The sequence below is a fragment of the Trichoderma virens genome (assembly GCF_000170995.1).
Source record: "Trichoderma virens Gv29-8 chromosome Unknown TRIVIscaffold_92, whole genome shotgun sequence".
Classification (NCBI taxonomy): Eukaryota; Fungi; Ascomycota; class Sordariomycetes; order Hypocreales; family Hypocreaceae; genus Trichoderma; species Trichoderma virens.
Genome location: NW_014013657.1, coordinates 855,660 through 873,124, shown reverse-complemented (window position 1 = coordinate 873,124; position 17,465 = coordinate 855,660). Strand labels below are relative to the sequence as shown.

The 17,465-nt window shown below is 51.2% G+C and overlaps 4 protein-coding genes across 4 annotated transcripts; 3 read left to right on the top strand and 1 right to left on the bottom strand.

Moving 5' to 3' along the window:
* Nucleotides 1–1,867: 1,867 nt before the first annotated feature.
* Nucleotides 1,868–7,998, top strand: TRIVIDRAFT_56413 (uncharacterized protein; the record flags this gene model as incomplete). The annotated part of the gene is made up of 3 exons (XM_014094210.1): nucleotides 1,868–7,367; nucleotides 7,427–7,810; nucleotides 7,868–7,998. 3 exons carry the CDS (start codon nucleotides 1,868–1,870, stop codon nucleotides 7,996–7,998), a joined length of 6,015 nt encoding a protein of 2,004 aa, XP_013949685.1.
* Nucleotides 7,999–8,894: 896 nt separating this feature from the next.
* TRIVIDRAFT_82586 (uncharacterized protein) lies at nucleotides 8,895–11,012 on the bottom strand (the record flags this gene model as incomplete). Its single annotated transcript, XM_014094209.1, has 4 exons — nucleotides 8,895–9,121; nucleotides 9,179–9,482; nucleotides 9,536–10,670; nucleotides 10,733–11,012. The coding sequence occupies 4 exons, from the start codon at nucleotides 10,999–11,001 to the stop codon at nucleotides 9,084–9,086; spliced, it is 1,746 nt and encodes a 581-aa protein (XP_013949684.1).
* A 1,698-nt stretch (nucleotides 11,013–12,710) lies between these two features.
* Nucleotides 12,711–14,612, top strand: TRIVIDRAFT_175150 (uncharacterized protein; the record flags this gene model as incomplete). The annotated part of the gene is made up of 5 exons (XM_014094208.1): nucleotides 12,711–12,833; nucleotides 12,890–12,937; nucleotides 12,995–13,116; nucleotides 13,169–13,517; nucleotides 13,581–14,612. 5 exons carry the CDS (start codon nucleotides 12,711–12,713, stop codon nucleotides 14,409–14,411), a joined length of 1,473 nt encoding a protein of 490 aa, XP_013949683.1.
* Nucleotides 14,613–15,763: 1,151 nt separating this feature from the next.
* On the top strand, nucleotides 15,764–17,108 carry TRIVIDRAFT_2683 (uncharacterized protein; the record flags this gene model as incomplete). Its single annotated transcript, XM_014093932.1, has 3 exons — nucleotides 15,764–16,042; nucleotides 16,123–16,459; nucleotides 16,528–17,108. Coding segments are annotated over 3 exons (1,197 nt in total), but the record flags the coding sequence as incomplete, so codon positions are not given.
* Between the last annotated feature and the right edge of the window lie 357 nt (nucleotides 17,109–17,465).

The window sequence follows — 17,465 nt, the reverse complement described above, 5'->3', positions numbered from 1 at the left end:
AAACATAACGCGACGGAAATAGATGACCTCAGGTCTCCCACGAAAATACACGCAGGTACGTGCAAATAACACCTGGGACGTTCAGACACATACCTACCTAGTATATATAAACTACCGGAAGGTATTAACAATACCAGCTTATGAATGGAAATCAACGCCTCAGGCGCCCAAAGACTTGGGCCCATCTACCGCAACATTGCCATTGTTAGGCTCTCGGGTAGCATGACTACCTATCAATGAAACAAGAAACATTTCTCAGCAAACGGTCTGAGCACACCTGGTTCAATCAATTACACGTACTCCGTGCCTGTACTCCGTACTTCGTATGTACATACTCCGTAATAGTGCATTGTACATAATCGATAAGCGACGGGTTTGATTGCCAACATGGGTCAGGGGTAACAGATCAAGAGATCTACGGAGCACGGAGTGGCTTCGAATATTACGGGTATAGAAGGGGAGACTCGAATTCCCGGCAAAGTGGCTCGATGGAGATGAAACCCCCAAACACCTAGGAGATCGGCCTGATGAGAACAAGTTGGCAGATGAGCATGATACAGGCACTAAGAACCACGTGTGCATATCCGTCTCTGTGTGCAAGGTGGGCGTCAAAGCTTTATGTAGCACGGCCAGTGATTGTTCATTGCAAGACCTGTCGCGTCCTGATCTGTGTCGAACGGTGCTAGATACCTAGTAGCAATAGTGGTACGGAGTACGTGTATGTTACAATAGCTTGCCCAAGCAAAAATGGTCCATGTCCATGGATCCATCAAGAGCGAGACAGAGAGAGATTAAGCCCGCTGATGCCGCTGCGACGTCGCCTCCTGCATGGTGCAGCGCTGGCGTGTGATAACGAGACCACACACTTTGCCTAAAAATTCATGTCACTGCCTATTTGGTCCGAATCGTCGCACAGGCCACCAAGTTGCGCCGCTTTGGGACAGGAGGTGGCAAGCGGTTCGTTCAAGGTTGGGCTGCAGAGGTGTGTTCATCGTGGTGACGAGAGTGCTTACATGCGCGTATTGCCCAGTGGATGAAGCAGGTACAAAACCGTCCCCTGGCAGCAACCCCTGTCGGCGGCCTTAGAGGGTTCAGACTCCCTCTCCACTGGCCACGACCCCGTACAAGCTCCCCCGTACAGGGAGTCCACCGCTGATTCCTAGCGGCCAGTGCGGCGGGGCTGCAGCACTAAAACGCCCGACGGTTGGTACCGGGTATAGCGGCCAGAAAGAGCCCATGCCGCTGTTGAGGAGAGACATGCTGCTGATTTCAGAGACATGATATCGTGGGCCAGAAATTTCCCCTCGCTGCATCTGTCATAATTTATTTTTCTTGTTTGAGGTTTTGTGTCACAGTTTCGTTTTTTTTTTTCGGGCGAGCCTTGGAAGGCTCCGTGCATCTTGGCATTGCAATACACAGCTTGCATGTTGATCAGCTTGGGCGGATGCTTTAATTGCGCTATCGGATCGCTATCTCTTCCCACTGGCGTGCATAATTTGGTCGTGTTTGCTCAGGGGTTCTCGAACGGCCAGTCGTCAGCCAACCGGCGCTTTGCAAACAAGCTTCACACATCGTAAGTTTTGCAGAAAAAATTCTATCGGCTTCGAATTCTGTTCTCTTACTCGAGGTCGCGCCGCTGGTCAGAAAACCTTGTCCGTGGCTAAGAAATAACAGCATAGGCGTTACGAGATATCCGCACCACCGCGTTCAAGGTTGGAGCTTGATGCGTTCGCAACTTCCATCCATCAGCGCATTACTTCGTCAAGCCTTGCCAATCAGCAAGCCGCTGCATACGACGAGATAATAGTCGCTTCTGCCTGGCCCAATCGAACAGAATTCTCGCCAGAGGCCAACACCCTGAGCTTCAATGCCCTGGCAGCCTCTCCCCCGGATCGCCTTCGCCGTCGCGACCTACCCTTTCACAGCCGCGAGCCCGGCCGATCTGCCGCTCGAAATTGGCGATGAGCTTTATATAATCGAAGAGACGCCGGACGGCCACTGGCTGCGCGGCTACCTCGTGGCGCCTCCCAGTCTGCTTGCTGGTCTGACATCGGTCAAGGGACAGACGCTGGAAGCTCGCGTCTTCAGCGGCATCTTCCCGAGAAGCTGTGTGGAGGTTCGAGAGCTGCTTGGCGAAACAGATGAACGACACGATGAAGATTTTGCGAGCGATAGCGGCATTGATGATCGCCCCGGTAGCGATTCTGCCAAGAGTGGCATAGAGTCCAAAGGCCAGGACAGGACGGCGGATTCGAGCCAGTGGAAGAAGACTTTGCGAGACCTCACAGGCGACGCGGCTAAGAACCTCTCAGTCCCGGTTCGCAGAGATCCCAATGCGCCTCGGCCCCCAGCGCCTGTTCCGATGCTCAAGATTGGTGACGAGACGCCAACCTCGGTAGATGAGCCACTGGTTGATGAAATCGCGTCCTGCTTGCGAGAATGGCACTCCAAATACCTACACGAACTGCTCCTTTCCCGACAGTATGCAAAGCTTGAAAAATTATCACAGCTCGTGAACTCCTTGAATCTCCACCGCCAGCAGTTTCTCTACAATGTTCTTACCGCGCACGAATACGAGCGACTGCGAGAGAAGACGGTCTGGGACCTCGTCACAGTCAACAAGCTGTGTGGTGGTGAGGTGGTTGTGCGAGATCCGGCAGCGCGCGGCAGAGTTCTGACAGCAGATGACTCTGTTGTCGACGTTACCAAGCTCCAGTCGGTTATGAGCCTGCTAGACGAGCCTCCCCAAACCACAGTCGAGCAGGCGAGTTTGAATCACATCTTGCTGGACGTCAAAGGCTTTGCGGGAAGCTCCACCGAGGAGACAACGATTGTGGCCTACCTTGTCAGCAAACCGCAATATGCAAAGGGATCCAACCTCTCCGAGTGTTTCAGCATTGAGATCCCCGCTGGCGGCTCAATCAGCGGTCTTGCACAAAGCGCAAGCACCAAAACGCTGTTCATGGATCTCTCCGCTCATGACATTGGCGATGCCCCGTCCGCTGACTCCGAGCTGTACCTTGTTGTGAAGGTGTTGGCATCACAGCACATCTTTATTCCCCAACCTTTATCTCGATCTGGTACCGACAGCAGTTTTACGAGAGAAAACGTAAAAACGCCGCCAGCAAGCTCAGGAAAGGCTTCTAGGAGAAGCATGATGTGGGGGAGTAAAAGCGGGCGAACGGCCTTTTCCCGAGGAAACGCAATGAACAAAATGGATTCCGTATCCGAGCAGCAGGAGGGGAGACCTTCTACGACTCGTCTGGACAGCCAAGACGGGAGCAGCCATCCGCCAAGTACTGCCGGATCCAAAAGTACTTCGGCAGCGAGTCTTCATGAATCAGGACAGATTGTTGAGCGTACCGTTGGCGTTGGAGTTCTGAAGCTCAATTCCATCATGAAGCAAACAGAAGAGGTTGAGCAGGTCGTCAACATCTGGTCGCCGTCGCTCGGCTACTCCCAGACCGATAGGGAAGCTGCCGAAGAGTTTGATCCCTTGATTCGGGAGCTGATCACCAGTACTTCCGGCCAATATGAAAAGTCAAGGAGCGGCGAGCGGCTACAGGTTTCTCTTAGGAAATTCCATCATCCGGACGCGGATGGGCTGATCAAGGCCACACCCACCATCTTGTCTGGTGTCTCAAAGACGAGCAGAATCGGCTTTGCTGCCGCACCAACCAAGTCAAGATCAGACATATATCTCACGCTCAACATTGCCGCCCTGGCAAAGCAACATCTCATTTCGAGATATGCAGGCAGTGCAATAAATCTGCCCAGCACAGTCAACGGATCGAACTTGCAGCTTACTCTAGAGATTCGCCAGTCCTCTGGTGAACGATTTGAGAGATGCATCTTTACATCTTCCAATACCGAGGCGCTGACCACGTTTAAGTCTTGTGCTGTGGAAAGAGGCGAGGCTTGGAATCAGACGCTCCGCTTGTCGCTGCAGCCAAGCGACGTAATGAATGCCCACGTGGTCATGTTCTTGTCGGATATGCCAAACCCACCATTTGCCGTTGCGCATATGCCCCTATGGGAGGGCCAAGCCTTCATTCGTGACGGGCCCCATGGACTTTTGCTCTATAAAATAGACGAGTTCACCTCCACTGCGCAGGCAGGCCCCTCGGGTAAAGGTGGATATCTTTCCGTTCCTTGGGCACCGCGAGGCAAAGATGGGTCAGTTGAGGTCACTGGGCCGCTTGCTGTGATGCTGGTTGATACCTACCTTTGCAGCACAAAGTTTTCTCAGGACAGAGTTATCCTTGGGCTTTTGAAATGGAAAGATTTGCCCAAGGACGAAATCCCCGCTATTCTGAGACAGATTATCTTTGTCTCGGAGATTGAGGTCGTGAAACTCCTCAGCGATGTGCTAGATGGGCTCTTTGGAATCCTTGTGGAGCACTCTGGGAATGACGAGTATGAAGACTTAGTGTTTACGGCCATGGTTAGGGTACTTGGAATCGTACACGATCGACGATTCAACCTGAGTCCCTTGGTTGACCATTATGCGGAAACCCAGTTCAACTATCCCTTTGCTACCCCTTGTCTGATACGGTCTTTCACCCGGCTTCTCAAACGTCCCACGGAGCCCGAGACAGCTCGCAAGCTGCGCGCGACTTTTAAAGTCGTCAGACACATTCTGAAATTCATCACGCAATCCCGAGGTCAACAAAAAGTAAAGGAAGCGGGGATAGGAATCAAATCCTCTACCCAGGGGTTTACTAGGAGCCTCCGAAGCATTTTCAAAGCACTTGACGCAATGATGCGAAACTCGGCACCAGCACTTGTTGGTAGTCAAACGCTGGCGGTGCAGCACTTCCACACTTGGCTGCCAGAGCTGACAGGTCTCTTGACGACGGAAGAGATTCTGCACATTGCCATTGATTTCATGGATTCGTGCAAAGAGGTCAAGGGCAAGCTTATCATTTACAAGCTGTGCCTTATTATCAACTATTCTAAGCTAGATATATTTGCTCATCCGGAGCAGAAGTCTGCGCTTAGTGCCAACACTGTGCGATGGATCTCTCCTCACTGGGGTCATACTGAAGAGGTCAATGATCAGTGGCGAGAGCAAATTCGATTGTGTTGTTCTATCCTCGCTAGTCAGATCGAACATCTGGGCCCAGAAATCCCTGATCATATCCCCAACATTGTCGATTCGTACCTAGCGATTCTCGCTTCCCCGCAGAAACCTAGAAACAAGCTCTCGCTTTTGTTTCCTTCATCATATCCCTTCCCTACAAAGCCCATAGCTGAAGAGATATCCTTTGATGAATCTCTAGCTGAATTGTCTGCGGTGCTGTCTGCCCTAGCGAACTCACCTTCGGGCATGCAACTGGAACTAGCTTCTGAGGATGACTTGACAACCCTTTTGGAGAATCTGCTCAAAGTACAAATGAGTATTTTGACTGGCGAAGCATTCCCGAATGGATGGCTAAGTGTGCTCATCTATCACCACAAGTCGACGATGCGGATCTTGCAGTACCTGGCTAGTATTCTTCTAGAATCTTGTCTACCCGATCCTGATGAAGCAGAATCGTTCAATACCGAGCTTTGGAAGCTGTTCTTCACAACACTATTGAAGCTTGTGGGAAGCTCCTCACTTGCTCTGGAGACATTCCCCGAGCAGAAGAGAAGAGCAGTGTGGAAGATTGCTGGTGATGTACGGGAGCACGGAGCTGATCTTTTACGAAGGATGTGGGAGGCTATCGGCTGGGAAACTACATCTGAGGAGCGTGAAAAGTACGGACTCAGCAATATTGGTGGATACCAAGTACAATACGTCCCAACTCTGGTTGGCCCTATCGTAGAGCTCTGTTTGAGTGTCCACGAAGGCCTCCGTAGGATGGCGGTTGAAGTTCTACAGACCATGATTGTGAGCGAGTGGACCTTGAGTGAGGACCTATCTGTGATTCAGACAGAACTCATTGACTCATTGGACACTTACTTCAAATCGAACCCGCTCACAGAGAGCATCCTCCAGAAACTGTTTATCGCAGAACTGCTTGAACGGTTCCAGCCTCTCTCAGAGGTTGCAGAAGAGCCTCTCTACGCGGCTGTGCGTGAGCTTGTTGGTACCTTGGATGAGTTCCTCGATTTGCTAGTGGCCGTGCACAGTGGTGGTGATGGTAGCGGTGAAGCCTCTAACATTATTAACCGACTTCGACTCATGGAGTTCCTGCGTGACATGCAGAAGGAGGACATTTTCATTCGTTATGTCCACCAGCTGGCGAAGTTGCAGGCCGAGTCTAGGAATCACACAGAGGCTGGTCTAGCGCTTCGCCTTCATGCGGATCTCTATGAATGGGACCCGATTGGACATGTTCCAGCACTGGCTGAACCGCAGTTTCCAGCGCAGTCTCCATTTGAGCGCAAAGAGAGAATCTATTTCGAGATGATCAAGCATTTCGAGGATGGAGAATCTTGGAGCAACGCTCTGACTGCGTATAAGGAGCTCCAGGTTCAGTATGAAACCAACGTGTACGATTTTGCCAAGCTAGCCAGAACTGGACGGGCGATCGCAACGATATACGAGAGCATCTCGAAGAGCGAAAAAATTACACCAAAATACTACAGAGTGGTCTTCAAGGGTCTTGGATTCCCTACTTCTGTGCGGGACAAGGAGTTTGTATATGAGGGATCGCCATCTGAACGTGCCTCGGCCTTCACAGACCGCATGCAAGAGCAATATCCATCGGCCCAGATTATCACCGGCGGTGACGTTGATGAGATGGAAGGCCAGTTTTTGGTTGTTTCGGCTCTTACGCCACACCGAGACCTCTCCCATCAAGTTTACCAAAGAGTTCGGGTACCGCATATAGTCCGGGACTTTTTACTATCTTCCCATCCTCAAGTCTTCTCCGTGACAACCAAGAGGAACACTTCTGGACCAGTGCAAGAGCATTACGCAGAGAAATTGGTTTTCACGGCTGCTGAGCCTTTCCCCACCCTCCTGCGCCGGAGTGAGATCATCGAAACTCGCGAAGTTAGGCTTACTGCCCAGGAAACCGCCTTGGAACGCATTTCTAGAAAGACACAGGAGATGACCACACTGGAACGCCGATTAGCTGACGGCGATGACTTGGTTGCTCAGCAGCTAATTGAAGCTGTCAACGTTTCTGTCAGTCCAGTTTCTGAGAATAGCGTTGTCCAGTACCGCAAACTGCTCCCCGAACGAACAAGTAGCGAAGAGGACACAGATGGGGATGATGATGAGGAAGGAGATGACGAGGTCGAACTTGATCCCCAAGAAACTGCAATCAAAATGACTCTGGTGGATCATGCCATGATGCTCAAGAGATGCTTGACACTCTTTTCACGGAACAAGAACGAAGCCATTTCCCGGAGATATTCGGAGCTTCAAGGCTGTAAGTAACACCCTTTAGTGAATTATGTGATGAAAGACAGGCAGCTGACACCAAGTTAGATTTTGAGGCAACCTTTGCACCGGAAATTGTTTTATTCGCACCCCGGCAGCCAGTGCTGCAACCTGTTTCAACGCCGTCCCCTACATGGAGAGGATCAACACCAGGCGGCGATAAGGGCCCGCAGTGGACAAGCATAGCTGTTCCGGTGAACGGGGTGAAAGCTGAGGAAGCAACGGTAATTCGGCAAATCACTCCCCGGCAACGTGGCGCGCGGTTGAGTTTCTTGGGAGGCCGAAAGAAGGAATTAGATGGCAGCGAGACCACCGATCAAGCCAACGGCAACGCAGGCGATACGAAGGCACATGTGCGCGGCCTCAGCAAGGACAATGCTCCCCACAACCTGTCCCAAACTCAGAGCATTGATAATGCCCACCAAGACACTGGTAGAGAGAAGCGAGGTGGCTCAGTCGGCAGGGTGAGCCTGGATATGCTAACCAAAGACCGACCATCTATGGATGAGCCTGAAACCAAGAAGAAACAGAGCGTGAGGAAGAGGTTCAGCCTGCTTAAACTTGGCATGAAGCATAACAAGGCTGGAGGCGCAATGGGAAGCCTCGATGAGGAACAATAAACCACTGCTCTTCTGCTCTGGATATATATCACACAAATTACGCATATACCCACCCACGTACACACATACACATATTACCGCCAACAACACGACGGCAACGGCAGAGCTACATGAAGTGCAGAGGCGAGTAGCTTCATGAATGCTGAGGGGAAGCGTCCAAGCGACCACCCTTTCAATGCCTCGGTTTTCATTAAGAAGACAAGCAAATAAACACAACAACATACAAACACGAATAAACATACACAGAGGCGGGCGGCAACCGTGACGGAATACATACATGGGGCGTGCAGGATCTCTCTCTCTTTTTCGCAACTGTCTATACCATCCCGGGAGGGAAGATAATAATCGGCTCGGGATACGTCGATACCTCTCTTTGCTGGCCACATTTTCCTTTTTTATAATATTCACAAAAAGGAGGCTTCTGGATTCTGCCGCACTCTCACTGTATACATCTCTTTGATTCTCTCGCCTTTCTATCCGTTTATTTCCTTTATACCTCCTCTTTTTTTTTTCTTTTATGGCCGGGTTGTTCTGGATACCACTTTGGCCACACTGCGCATAGGCCGCCGCTTTCCTTTCCTCGAAAATTCTTTTTTTCTTTTTTAATTTTGCTGTCTGTTTTTTTTTCCTGCCTCATATATCTCGGCACTGTTGTTTATTGCGAGAGCTAGGCTGCATTGATGAAGTGGCTTTGCTTGTTTCTATATGTCCTTTGTGTGTTACTAGTTTCCTTTTTTCCTTTTTTCTTCTTCTTGTTTTTACTCTGATGATATCTGCCTGTATGTTGCTGTCGATAAACTCGCTCGCCTTTTCTCTGTTACGTGTTTGTATCTGGTGAGAAGGGGGCATATAAACGTTTTCCGCGAAAAAGTGTAGACACTTCGCGTGTATTAAATATAATTCCATCCTTTGTATCAGATTCAATTTGATATCTGCTAGAGTGGTTTGTTGACCGTGACCTCATCCTGCCCTAGGGTAATTCTATGTACAGATTGTTTCGCTAATATCCCGAGTTGACCATACTCCAAATAAATACCATGTGAGAGAGAAAAAAAAAAGGAGAAAGACTGCTCCATCAAGGTCACTTAGACGTATTCGCAAGTAACCGTATCATACCGCTGATCTACATTTCATGGTTAGCTAGCTCTGTAAACGAAGCGGGAAACGGAAAATCACATACTGTTGTACAAGAGCGTGTATGTAGTCGAGGCGGAGAGATAGACAGCCTCAATCTTGCAACTGAGCTCATAGTACATCTGTCCGTCTTTGCCCTGGCGACGGTTGAGCAGATGCTCGGGGATATGGCTCACGTCGGCCTCAACGTGGGCCAGGACTTGCACATTTGCGTTCCTGTCAATGGGGGCCTCTTCGGACGATTGGTCGCAGTAGATCGTCATACGCATCTTACGAATACGACCATGTGCCACAAGGCCCGTCCAGACGAAGGACGTGATGTAAGGTTCATTCTCAGAGACGGCATCGCCCTTATCCGTCTACGTTAGCTTGCGTGTTGAAGGAAGGATTGGTGAATACATACCTTGCGAATGAACCATTCCATGGCGTTTACCTTATAATAGCCCTCCATACCGCTCCAGCTCTTCTTATCTGAAATATGGCCGTGAACCCGTTCATCGAACTTGGTCCGCCACTCTGTGCCGTAGTGCTTTCTCGCCTTGCGGTTTTGCACTTTGACCATGGTGAGAGTATCTGGTGCGCTGTTGGCAAGTCCCTTCATGACGGCACCCTGCACGACGGCTTGCCAGGCATTCGGGGGCTGCATGATCTGGATAGACTTGTCGACAGCATTTCTGAGGCGCTCCTTGAGATAGTTGGAGGCACCAAAGCCGCCGACCAGGAGCACGGCACGGATAGGCACGTTACTAACGGTGATCTGGTCCTTGACGAGCTTGATAACTTCTAGAACCACGGGTTCGAATATAGTGTTCAAGTCGGAGGCTTTGAGAGCATATCGTCCACGAGTGATTCCAAGAGCCTTGTTGTTGGACAGGCCGCCGACGGGGATTGTGTATGTCTCATCCGGCTGAGCGGCAAGAGTAAACTGACGCTTGACTTTCTTTTCAAAAACCTCCATAGCCTCAGCGAGAACCTCCTCGTCAAAGCCTTCTTCCTTGCCTAGCTTTGCCTTGAGAAACTTGGCAAAGCGCATATTGAGGAAGGTCGAGCCACAGAGAGCGCCAGAGCCAGGAGCGGCCTCTTGGACCTGGAGAATGGGCTTCAGCCCAGTAATGGTGTAGGAAATGAGATCGACAGTGCCACCGCCTGCATCGACGACGACAACGGTGTCGCCAATCTTGAGGCCGTGGGGATCCAATCCATGCAGGGCATATATGGCTGCAGCTTCGGGTTCAGAGACGAGATGGATGAGGGTTTTGGACGAGCCAGGTGCCAAGGGCAGGGACTGAACGGCCTTTTGACAGGCCTTTTTGGTCTTGTCCTTGGCGAGGTCGCTCCAAATGGCTGGCACGGTGATGATGAATTCCAGCGGGGTGCTTTTGACGACGCTCTCACCAAGCTTCTCGCGCAGAGTATAGAGGAGATGGTCGGTAAGAGCAGTCAGATAATCAGTGACAAGCTTATCAGCATCTCTGCCTCCGCGAGCACCATCACTAGCAACGGCCTGGCCAATGTTCTTCAGAGATGGATCCAGGTCGCTGTTGACAAGATGTCAGCTCAAGGCACCCGCTAGCGTATATGAGAAATGGCGACGACTTACAGCTTGAACCACTCAATCACTTCTTCTTGAGGGGCGGTAATGGGGATGGAGAACCCCCACTGAACTTCGTCCTTGGCATAGCGAAGCTTGGTAGGCACCTTGTCCGAAGACTCACCCTCACGGGTCGTCCTATTGATGGGCCAAGTGGTGATTGCCGTCCGTCTGTCCGGCCGCTGAGTCTCTGCCCACGCGACACCAGAGTACGTGGTGCCAAAGTCGATGCCCACGATGATCTTGCGATCAGTGATGGAAAGCTTATCGAAATCCATGCTGAGTGTGCCAGACAGGGAATGGGGGAGTGGGCGGAGAAGGAGGGAAAAGATTCACAAGAGGATGTAAATGAAGGGAGAGTTCAAAGGATGGGCTGGCGGCCTGTTGGTTCTCTATATCTATTTGTGCCTGTCAGGCCGAGCTAGCAAGTGATTGGAGAGCCACGGCGTTTGCCAAAGACAAATGACAGAAGGCAGAGGGAAGAGGGCAGAGGGCCAAGACGTTATCGGAGCACAAAAGGAACAAAGAATGCAGCGTATAAGTGAAGCTGGTGGAAAGGAACAAGTTCCCTGGAGCTTTGTTTAAGAGGTGCAGCTGACCACCTGTCGCAGCCGCGGATAGGCACAGAGAGGCGATAGTTGTATGGATGTCAATGTGTTAAGCGCTGCTTCACCTCAGCAATATATGATGCGCGTTGATAGACAGCAAACGGCAGCCCATGCCCAAACGCCCACAGAAGCCCGAGCGCGTGTTGCCTTGAGCCTCCAGACAGCATTCAGCTGGGTGGGGCTGATGCCTGGCAGGTCTCGTCATTGTAGCCGGTCGGTAGCGGTACTTGGAGTCTGCATGGCGTCAGGACATGTACCAATACGGACGATGGCATGGCGGAGCAGAAAGTGAGGCGGAAGTCTGCCTTGTCCTTGTCGCGAAGCACAGAGTTGGTGGTGAGGGGAAGACGTGATGGACCAAGGGAGATGGGGGGTGCTTCTAGAAGAGCGGGGGGTTACAGTGGTTGTTAGTGGTCGGATGGCGCCGCCCAGCGTGGCCGTTCACTGGACGAGCGCTGCAGGGCCTCCAGAGTAGCGCCTGCAACGGGTGGCATGGAGGGATTTAGTGGACTTGGGGCGAGCTCTAACTGGAGCTTGAGCGCTGCGGCACTTGTCGTATCGAAACACGTCAATATTGGCTGTTTTGAGACCAATCCATGGACGCAGCAACCGCTTTTGGACACCGCTGAGTGTTGTATGGATGGGGGCTGCAAAGTGGACTGAATAGACTACATGGTGGAATTGGATACTGCATAATATTGTCTGGCTGCCAGCAGACCGTCTTTTGCCGCTGAGACACATCAAACGTGCAGAGGATGTAACATTCGAGTACATGGTGGTGCATCTCGGAGATTGACGGCATCTTGATAAGGTCTGGTGGCGCAATGTGGCTGGTACAGTGCACGTCGAGACACAACCTTGCTAGCAGGCAGGATTCATTATAACCTTCAAGTTCATCGTGTTATTGACAGGCATGTGCTGACAACAGTCTGTAAGTTGTTCATTCGGAAAGCTTCCGAAGCTTTGAAGTTTCATAGTATTAATGATAGATCTGACGATGCGGCGGTATCTCGGCGGCCACTGGTGTTAAAAGAACCGAAACTCGTTCTATTGTTCTTGGTAGAGTTCTGATGAGTTGGTCGGCGGAAGTGTATATAACCAAGGTTGGCCAATTATTGCTTATATAATTGGGTATCAGTGGACAAACTTTGGAAAAATTCCGCAATACCAATCGACGAGCACGTGGTGGCCAGGGACATGTCAACTGTGACTCAAGCGGCCAATATGGGAATGTCACTGTGCGAGCGCTAGAGCTTCTTGGAAATTAGCACACGTATCTAGTACGGGGCAGATCTACTGCAAAAAGAGTTTTAAGAAACAGAAAATAAAAAAGTATGGCGAAACTCTGAATCAACACAATCCCTCCCCTCTCCTCTCCGATGGGCGTGTCAAGCTGGGAATATACCCTTAGCCGGTACGGCCAGCGAGCTGTCGAGCTCCTGGCGGCCGAATGGCATCTCGGTTTCACCGCATTTGGCGGGCCGCCGGTTCACTTCAAGATTGTTAGGAACACCCAGGCAAAAGAGAATGGAAGTGAGCCATTCTAACGTGTATACAGTGGCATGACAAGTTTGTTACCAAGTTGAAGTGGATAGATGAGCAATTGGTTCGTTTATTCTATTCCCCTGGGAGTTTCCATGCTCATCCAACTGTCCAATTCTAGTATCAGGAACTCTTTGGCATCGCTCAGGCACTATGCGGGCCGGGAAGCACCAAGATGCTATACTGCATCAACTTGATTCACGATGGATTCTTCGGCGCCGTATTTGGCTTTCTCATATGGAGGTAAGGTCGTATAAGAGCAATTAGCGGTAAGCCTTGAAACTCACCTCGGTAGTCTCCCCGGAGCGCTGGGCATGTTTGGCCTTGCTATCGGTGTTTCCAACATTGGATCGGCTCTTCCCCGTGCCGTTTATGCCCTCTTATCGGGACTCAATGCGGCTACTGTTGGTATCATTGCCCTCGCAGCTGTACAACTTTCAAAGAGTACCGTCACGGACAACCTCACCAGGACTTTGGTGTTTCTGAGTGGTGCTGCTGGCATGCTTTATAACGCTCTTTGGTACTTCCCCTTGCTCATGTTTCTCAGCGGTGTTGCCGCAGTTGTCCATGACTACCGCTGGCTGCATAAACCTATCAAGGCGACGGTAGCCTTGTTAAGCAGGAGGAAGAAAGATACAACCGCTGTCGAAGAAGGGACTGTGAATTCAGGAACAGACATAGAGCTTGATACCTTCAAAGGTAAAGAGCCTGTGCAAGCTCTGCGCCACTCTTCTTCAGCCGGCCCTTCATCGGGGGCCGCCGTCTCGGGTCATGTTCAAGACGAGGACCGACCGAGCGAACAAAGGCTCTCTGGAGCCGAATCCGAGCCTAGGATCATCCCGCAGGAATATCGTTTGAACTTTTCTTGGAAAGTCGGAACGGCCATTATAGCAGCCTTTTTTGCTACCTTCATTGCCGCCATGGTCTTGCGGAGCGTTTTACCCGAACCTCCTCTCCTCTTCCGCCTGTTTGCCAACCTGTACCTCGCAGGTACAATCATCTTCGGCGGTGGACCCGTCGTCATCCCGTTGCTCCGAGAATACGTCGTCGCCGAAGGGTGGGTCAGTCCGCGAGACTTTCTGATCGGGCTTGCAATTGCTCAGGCGTTCCCGGGCCCCAACTTCAACTTTGCTGTGTTCTTGGGAGCTCTGGCTGCCTCAAACAGTGGCAACTCGTCCGTTGCTGGAGCGATTCTTGCTTTTGTGGGCATGTTTTTGCCGGGCATCGCCCTCGTTCACGGCACAATGGGCGTCTGGGGCTCGCTGCGGAATAGACGATGGGTCAAGTCCGGTTTGAGGGGTGTGAATGCTGGTGCTGTTGGACTGATTTACACGGCCGTCTATCGAATTTGGCAGGTTGGGTATCTTGACGAAGGTTTTCAGTCTGGGCGAAGCCTGGGTGACGATCCATGGTGGGTTGTGGTTACAGCCACGGCGTATGTTGGAGGCAGATATTATGGAGTTTCAGCACCGGCAGCCATCCTTCTGGGAGCTGTAATGGGGCTGATTCGATACGGCGTGATAAATGGCCGAGGCTGATGTCTTTGGAAATGTACAATCTATCGAAGCTCGAGGGCGGGTTTAGCCATCTACCCATGATACCTGTACGGTGTGTATGTGAGGCTTTTGCGCACTGTATCAGCCACACTCACGCCAAGGTACATGTACGCCATGGCGTTGTTAGCAACCACTCACATGTAAAGTAGGTAAACACCTTGATTGAGTTCTGTTGCGCACTCTAATTAGCCTTTTCTTACTCGCCAAATCTTAACCAAGTTATCGTATGCCAACATGATGGTTTAAAACGGCCCGGTTCACTTGAAAACCGAACTTCTACGGACTGGTCACAGGTACACAGAGCAACAGCGCCTGTACTCTAGTACCTGTACAATGCATCTGAGGGACAATATCGGCCTCCCGCGTCCGAAACGGGCCGCGGACAAGCCCCATCCCCTCTCTCCCACGGCAAGCTACTGTGAGGCTGAATTCCACTAGTCACTTCTCGCCCTGCATCCTGGTATCAAAGGCCATGAAGGAGGGGGCGTGCAAGTTGAGCGATAATGAATTGTCGTTTGGATGCCTGTAGCTGGCAAGCAGGTATGTACGAGCGCTGTACCAGGCATACTTGTGACAGGCGCTATGGGGAAAAGACGGACGGACTGCCTTGCTTCAGCCCCGGGCTGTGAAGCGTGCCGTTGAATCAGTGGATATTGAGCTGCAAGCGCCACCATCACGGGCTGCCAGAGGGATGATCTGGCGTTGCATCTCGAGCTCTAGAAATATTTCCTTGCTTGTTTGTGTCTGAAAGCCGTCTCTCTGTTCTGCGCTGTCTCTGGCCAGAATTAAACGCTGTCGATTTCGTCCCATCTTTGATGTATCCCTAGGTAGCGCGCATTGCACCTCTTTGCACCGCACAGGCCACCATGTCCCCCGACAAAGGACAAGGAACAATCCCTCTCGACGACATGCGAAGCCGATCTAATGGCCATGCGGTCCTCCGCAAGGAGAGAAAATCGACCAAGTCTGGCGACAAGGATGAGACTGAAGAGAAGAGCAAGGACAGCAAGAAGGAGACGGAAAAGAATGACGACAAAGCCCGGAATGACCAGGAACAGCAAGACGGCGTAGCTGTTGAAGTAGACCTGCTTGACTTTTCCACAGACGAAGTCACCGAGCCTATCGACCCAGAGCTTGTCCCCGCGAGGAAGTACAACCTGAGCGTGCCGGTTCCTTTTCTCGACGACGCCAACTCTGACGACGGCTTTGACTTGACTAATATCCCCGGCTCGCTATATGCATCAGCAGAGAGCTTTGATAGCATGGAGAGCGAGAGCTTTACACCTCGGCGACGCCTCTCTAGCGGACAGCGCGACGAGCTTCGAGACCAGATTCAGCTCAGGCAACTCCAAGATACCATCGCCAGACTCACGGCCGAGAAGGAGAGCGCCGAAAGAGAGGCTAGCAGGGCGATGCAGCAGATACAAGATTTGAAACATTTGCTCAACTCTGACATGGAGGAGATTGTCAAGGATGCAGATTCTCTTGGCCAAGAACTGACTAGGCTCAAGGAGGAGAATCAGCTCTTGCGAGATGAGTTGAACGATGCGCAATCGCACATCTTCAGTCTCCAGCCGTACCGTAAAGATCTTACACCAGAGGAAGTAGGACGGGTAAGTGATTGATTGATAGAACAAGATCTATCAGCCTCTTCCCCCCCAACTCAACTTCAACAGCTGCTTACCATCTATAGCAATACGATGACCTCATTGAGCAAGTCCAGGATTGGGTTCAGAAATTCATGGAGCCCTGGTTGGATGATTATGAGGCTGGGATCGAGGCTCTTTCCACCAGTGCTCGAAAGCAGTCTGGAGAAGTGGTCAAGTTTAAGAAGGCTTTACACAAGCATCCAGATCTGGTTCACGCCTGCTTTTTCCCCGAGACGGACGAGGACATCATTGCCGCCATCATTATGCGATTTCTTAATGATCACATCTTCCAAAAGGTCCTTTACGGGTCTGCACAGAACTACACTGAGATGGTGAGCTTTATTGAGACGCAGATGCAGACTTCGGTCGAGCCCAAAAGAGGTGAGATGCTTGTAAACCCCCATGAGCGTGAAGAAATATCAAAACTAACCATGATGGCTTTGGAACAGACTTGTTTGCCGTTCGCACATGGACTGCCGAGAGCTACAGTGCCTTGATGAGTGCGCCGCAGTTCAAGACGGTGCGCTCGAGGCGTAGCAGAGACCTGACGCTGGATCTTGCAGACATCCTTCGCATCTTTTGCAAAAAGGACAAGTTCCAGTGGTTTTGTCAGAACATGGAGGAGAACTGCGTCAAGCCCGCCATGGCACTTTACGAAAAGATACAGGTATCTACGCACCACTTCTATCTCGACATCCAGCCGTACATCGCGTGGAGTGGCTCCCGGTTCTCTCTGTCGCCAGAGTTTGTCGAAAACGTCGAGAAGCTCGACTGCAGAAACATTCTACAAAACAGGAAGGCCTTTAACATGGCCAAGCTCGACCCTCGACCTACAAAGAAGGACCTCTATCTGAATTTGTTCAACGTGTGCACCGTTGTCCCCGCCCTGTATATCCGCCAGATCGGACAACGCGATACCATCAAGGCCCCGTCGATTGTGCGCAAGCAACAGATGCTGGTGGCCTGGGGCCCTGAGGAGAAGAAAGACAAATTTGTAGAGGAAGGCGACTCGTCGCTTGTCGCTCTCCTATGCTTCCCAAAGTCACGGAAGAAAACAGAAGGGTGGCTGGGCTGACTATCTAGCAACTACGAGTACTACCTACTGGGGAGTAGCGGTACAAGCGAGTAGGTAGTATGGATTAATGGATATCGTATGTGAGAATAACAGGGATTTGTGGTTCGGTTTCGTGGGATTGGAGCAACTCGAGGCACATGCATGATGTGAAACCACGCATCATGTATGGGGGAGCATGTGAGTGGGCGTTTACACGGCTTTCGGACTCTCTCTTTTATTTTTGGCTCTGCTGCTAGGTTATGTCTTGCATCCGGCATTTTTTTTGATAGGATAATAGCAGAGCCACGTATGTGATCTGGTCTGGATAGATTG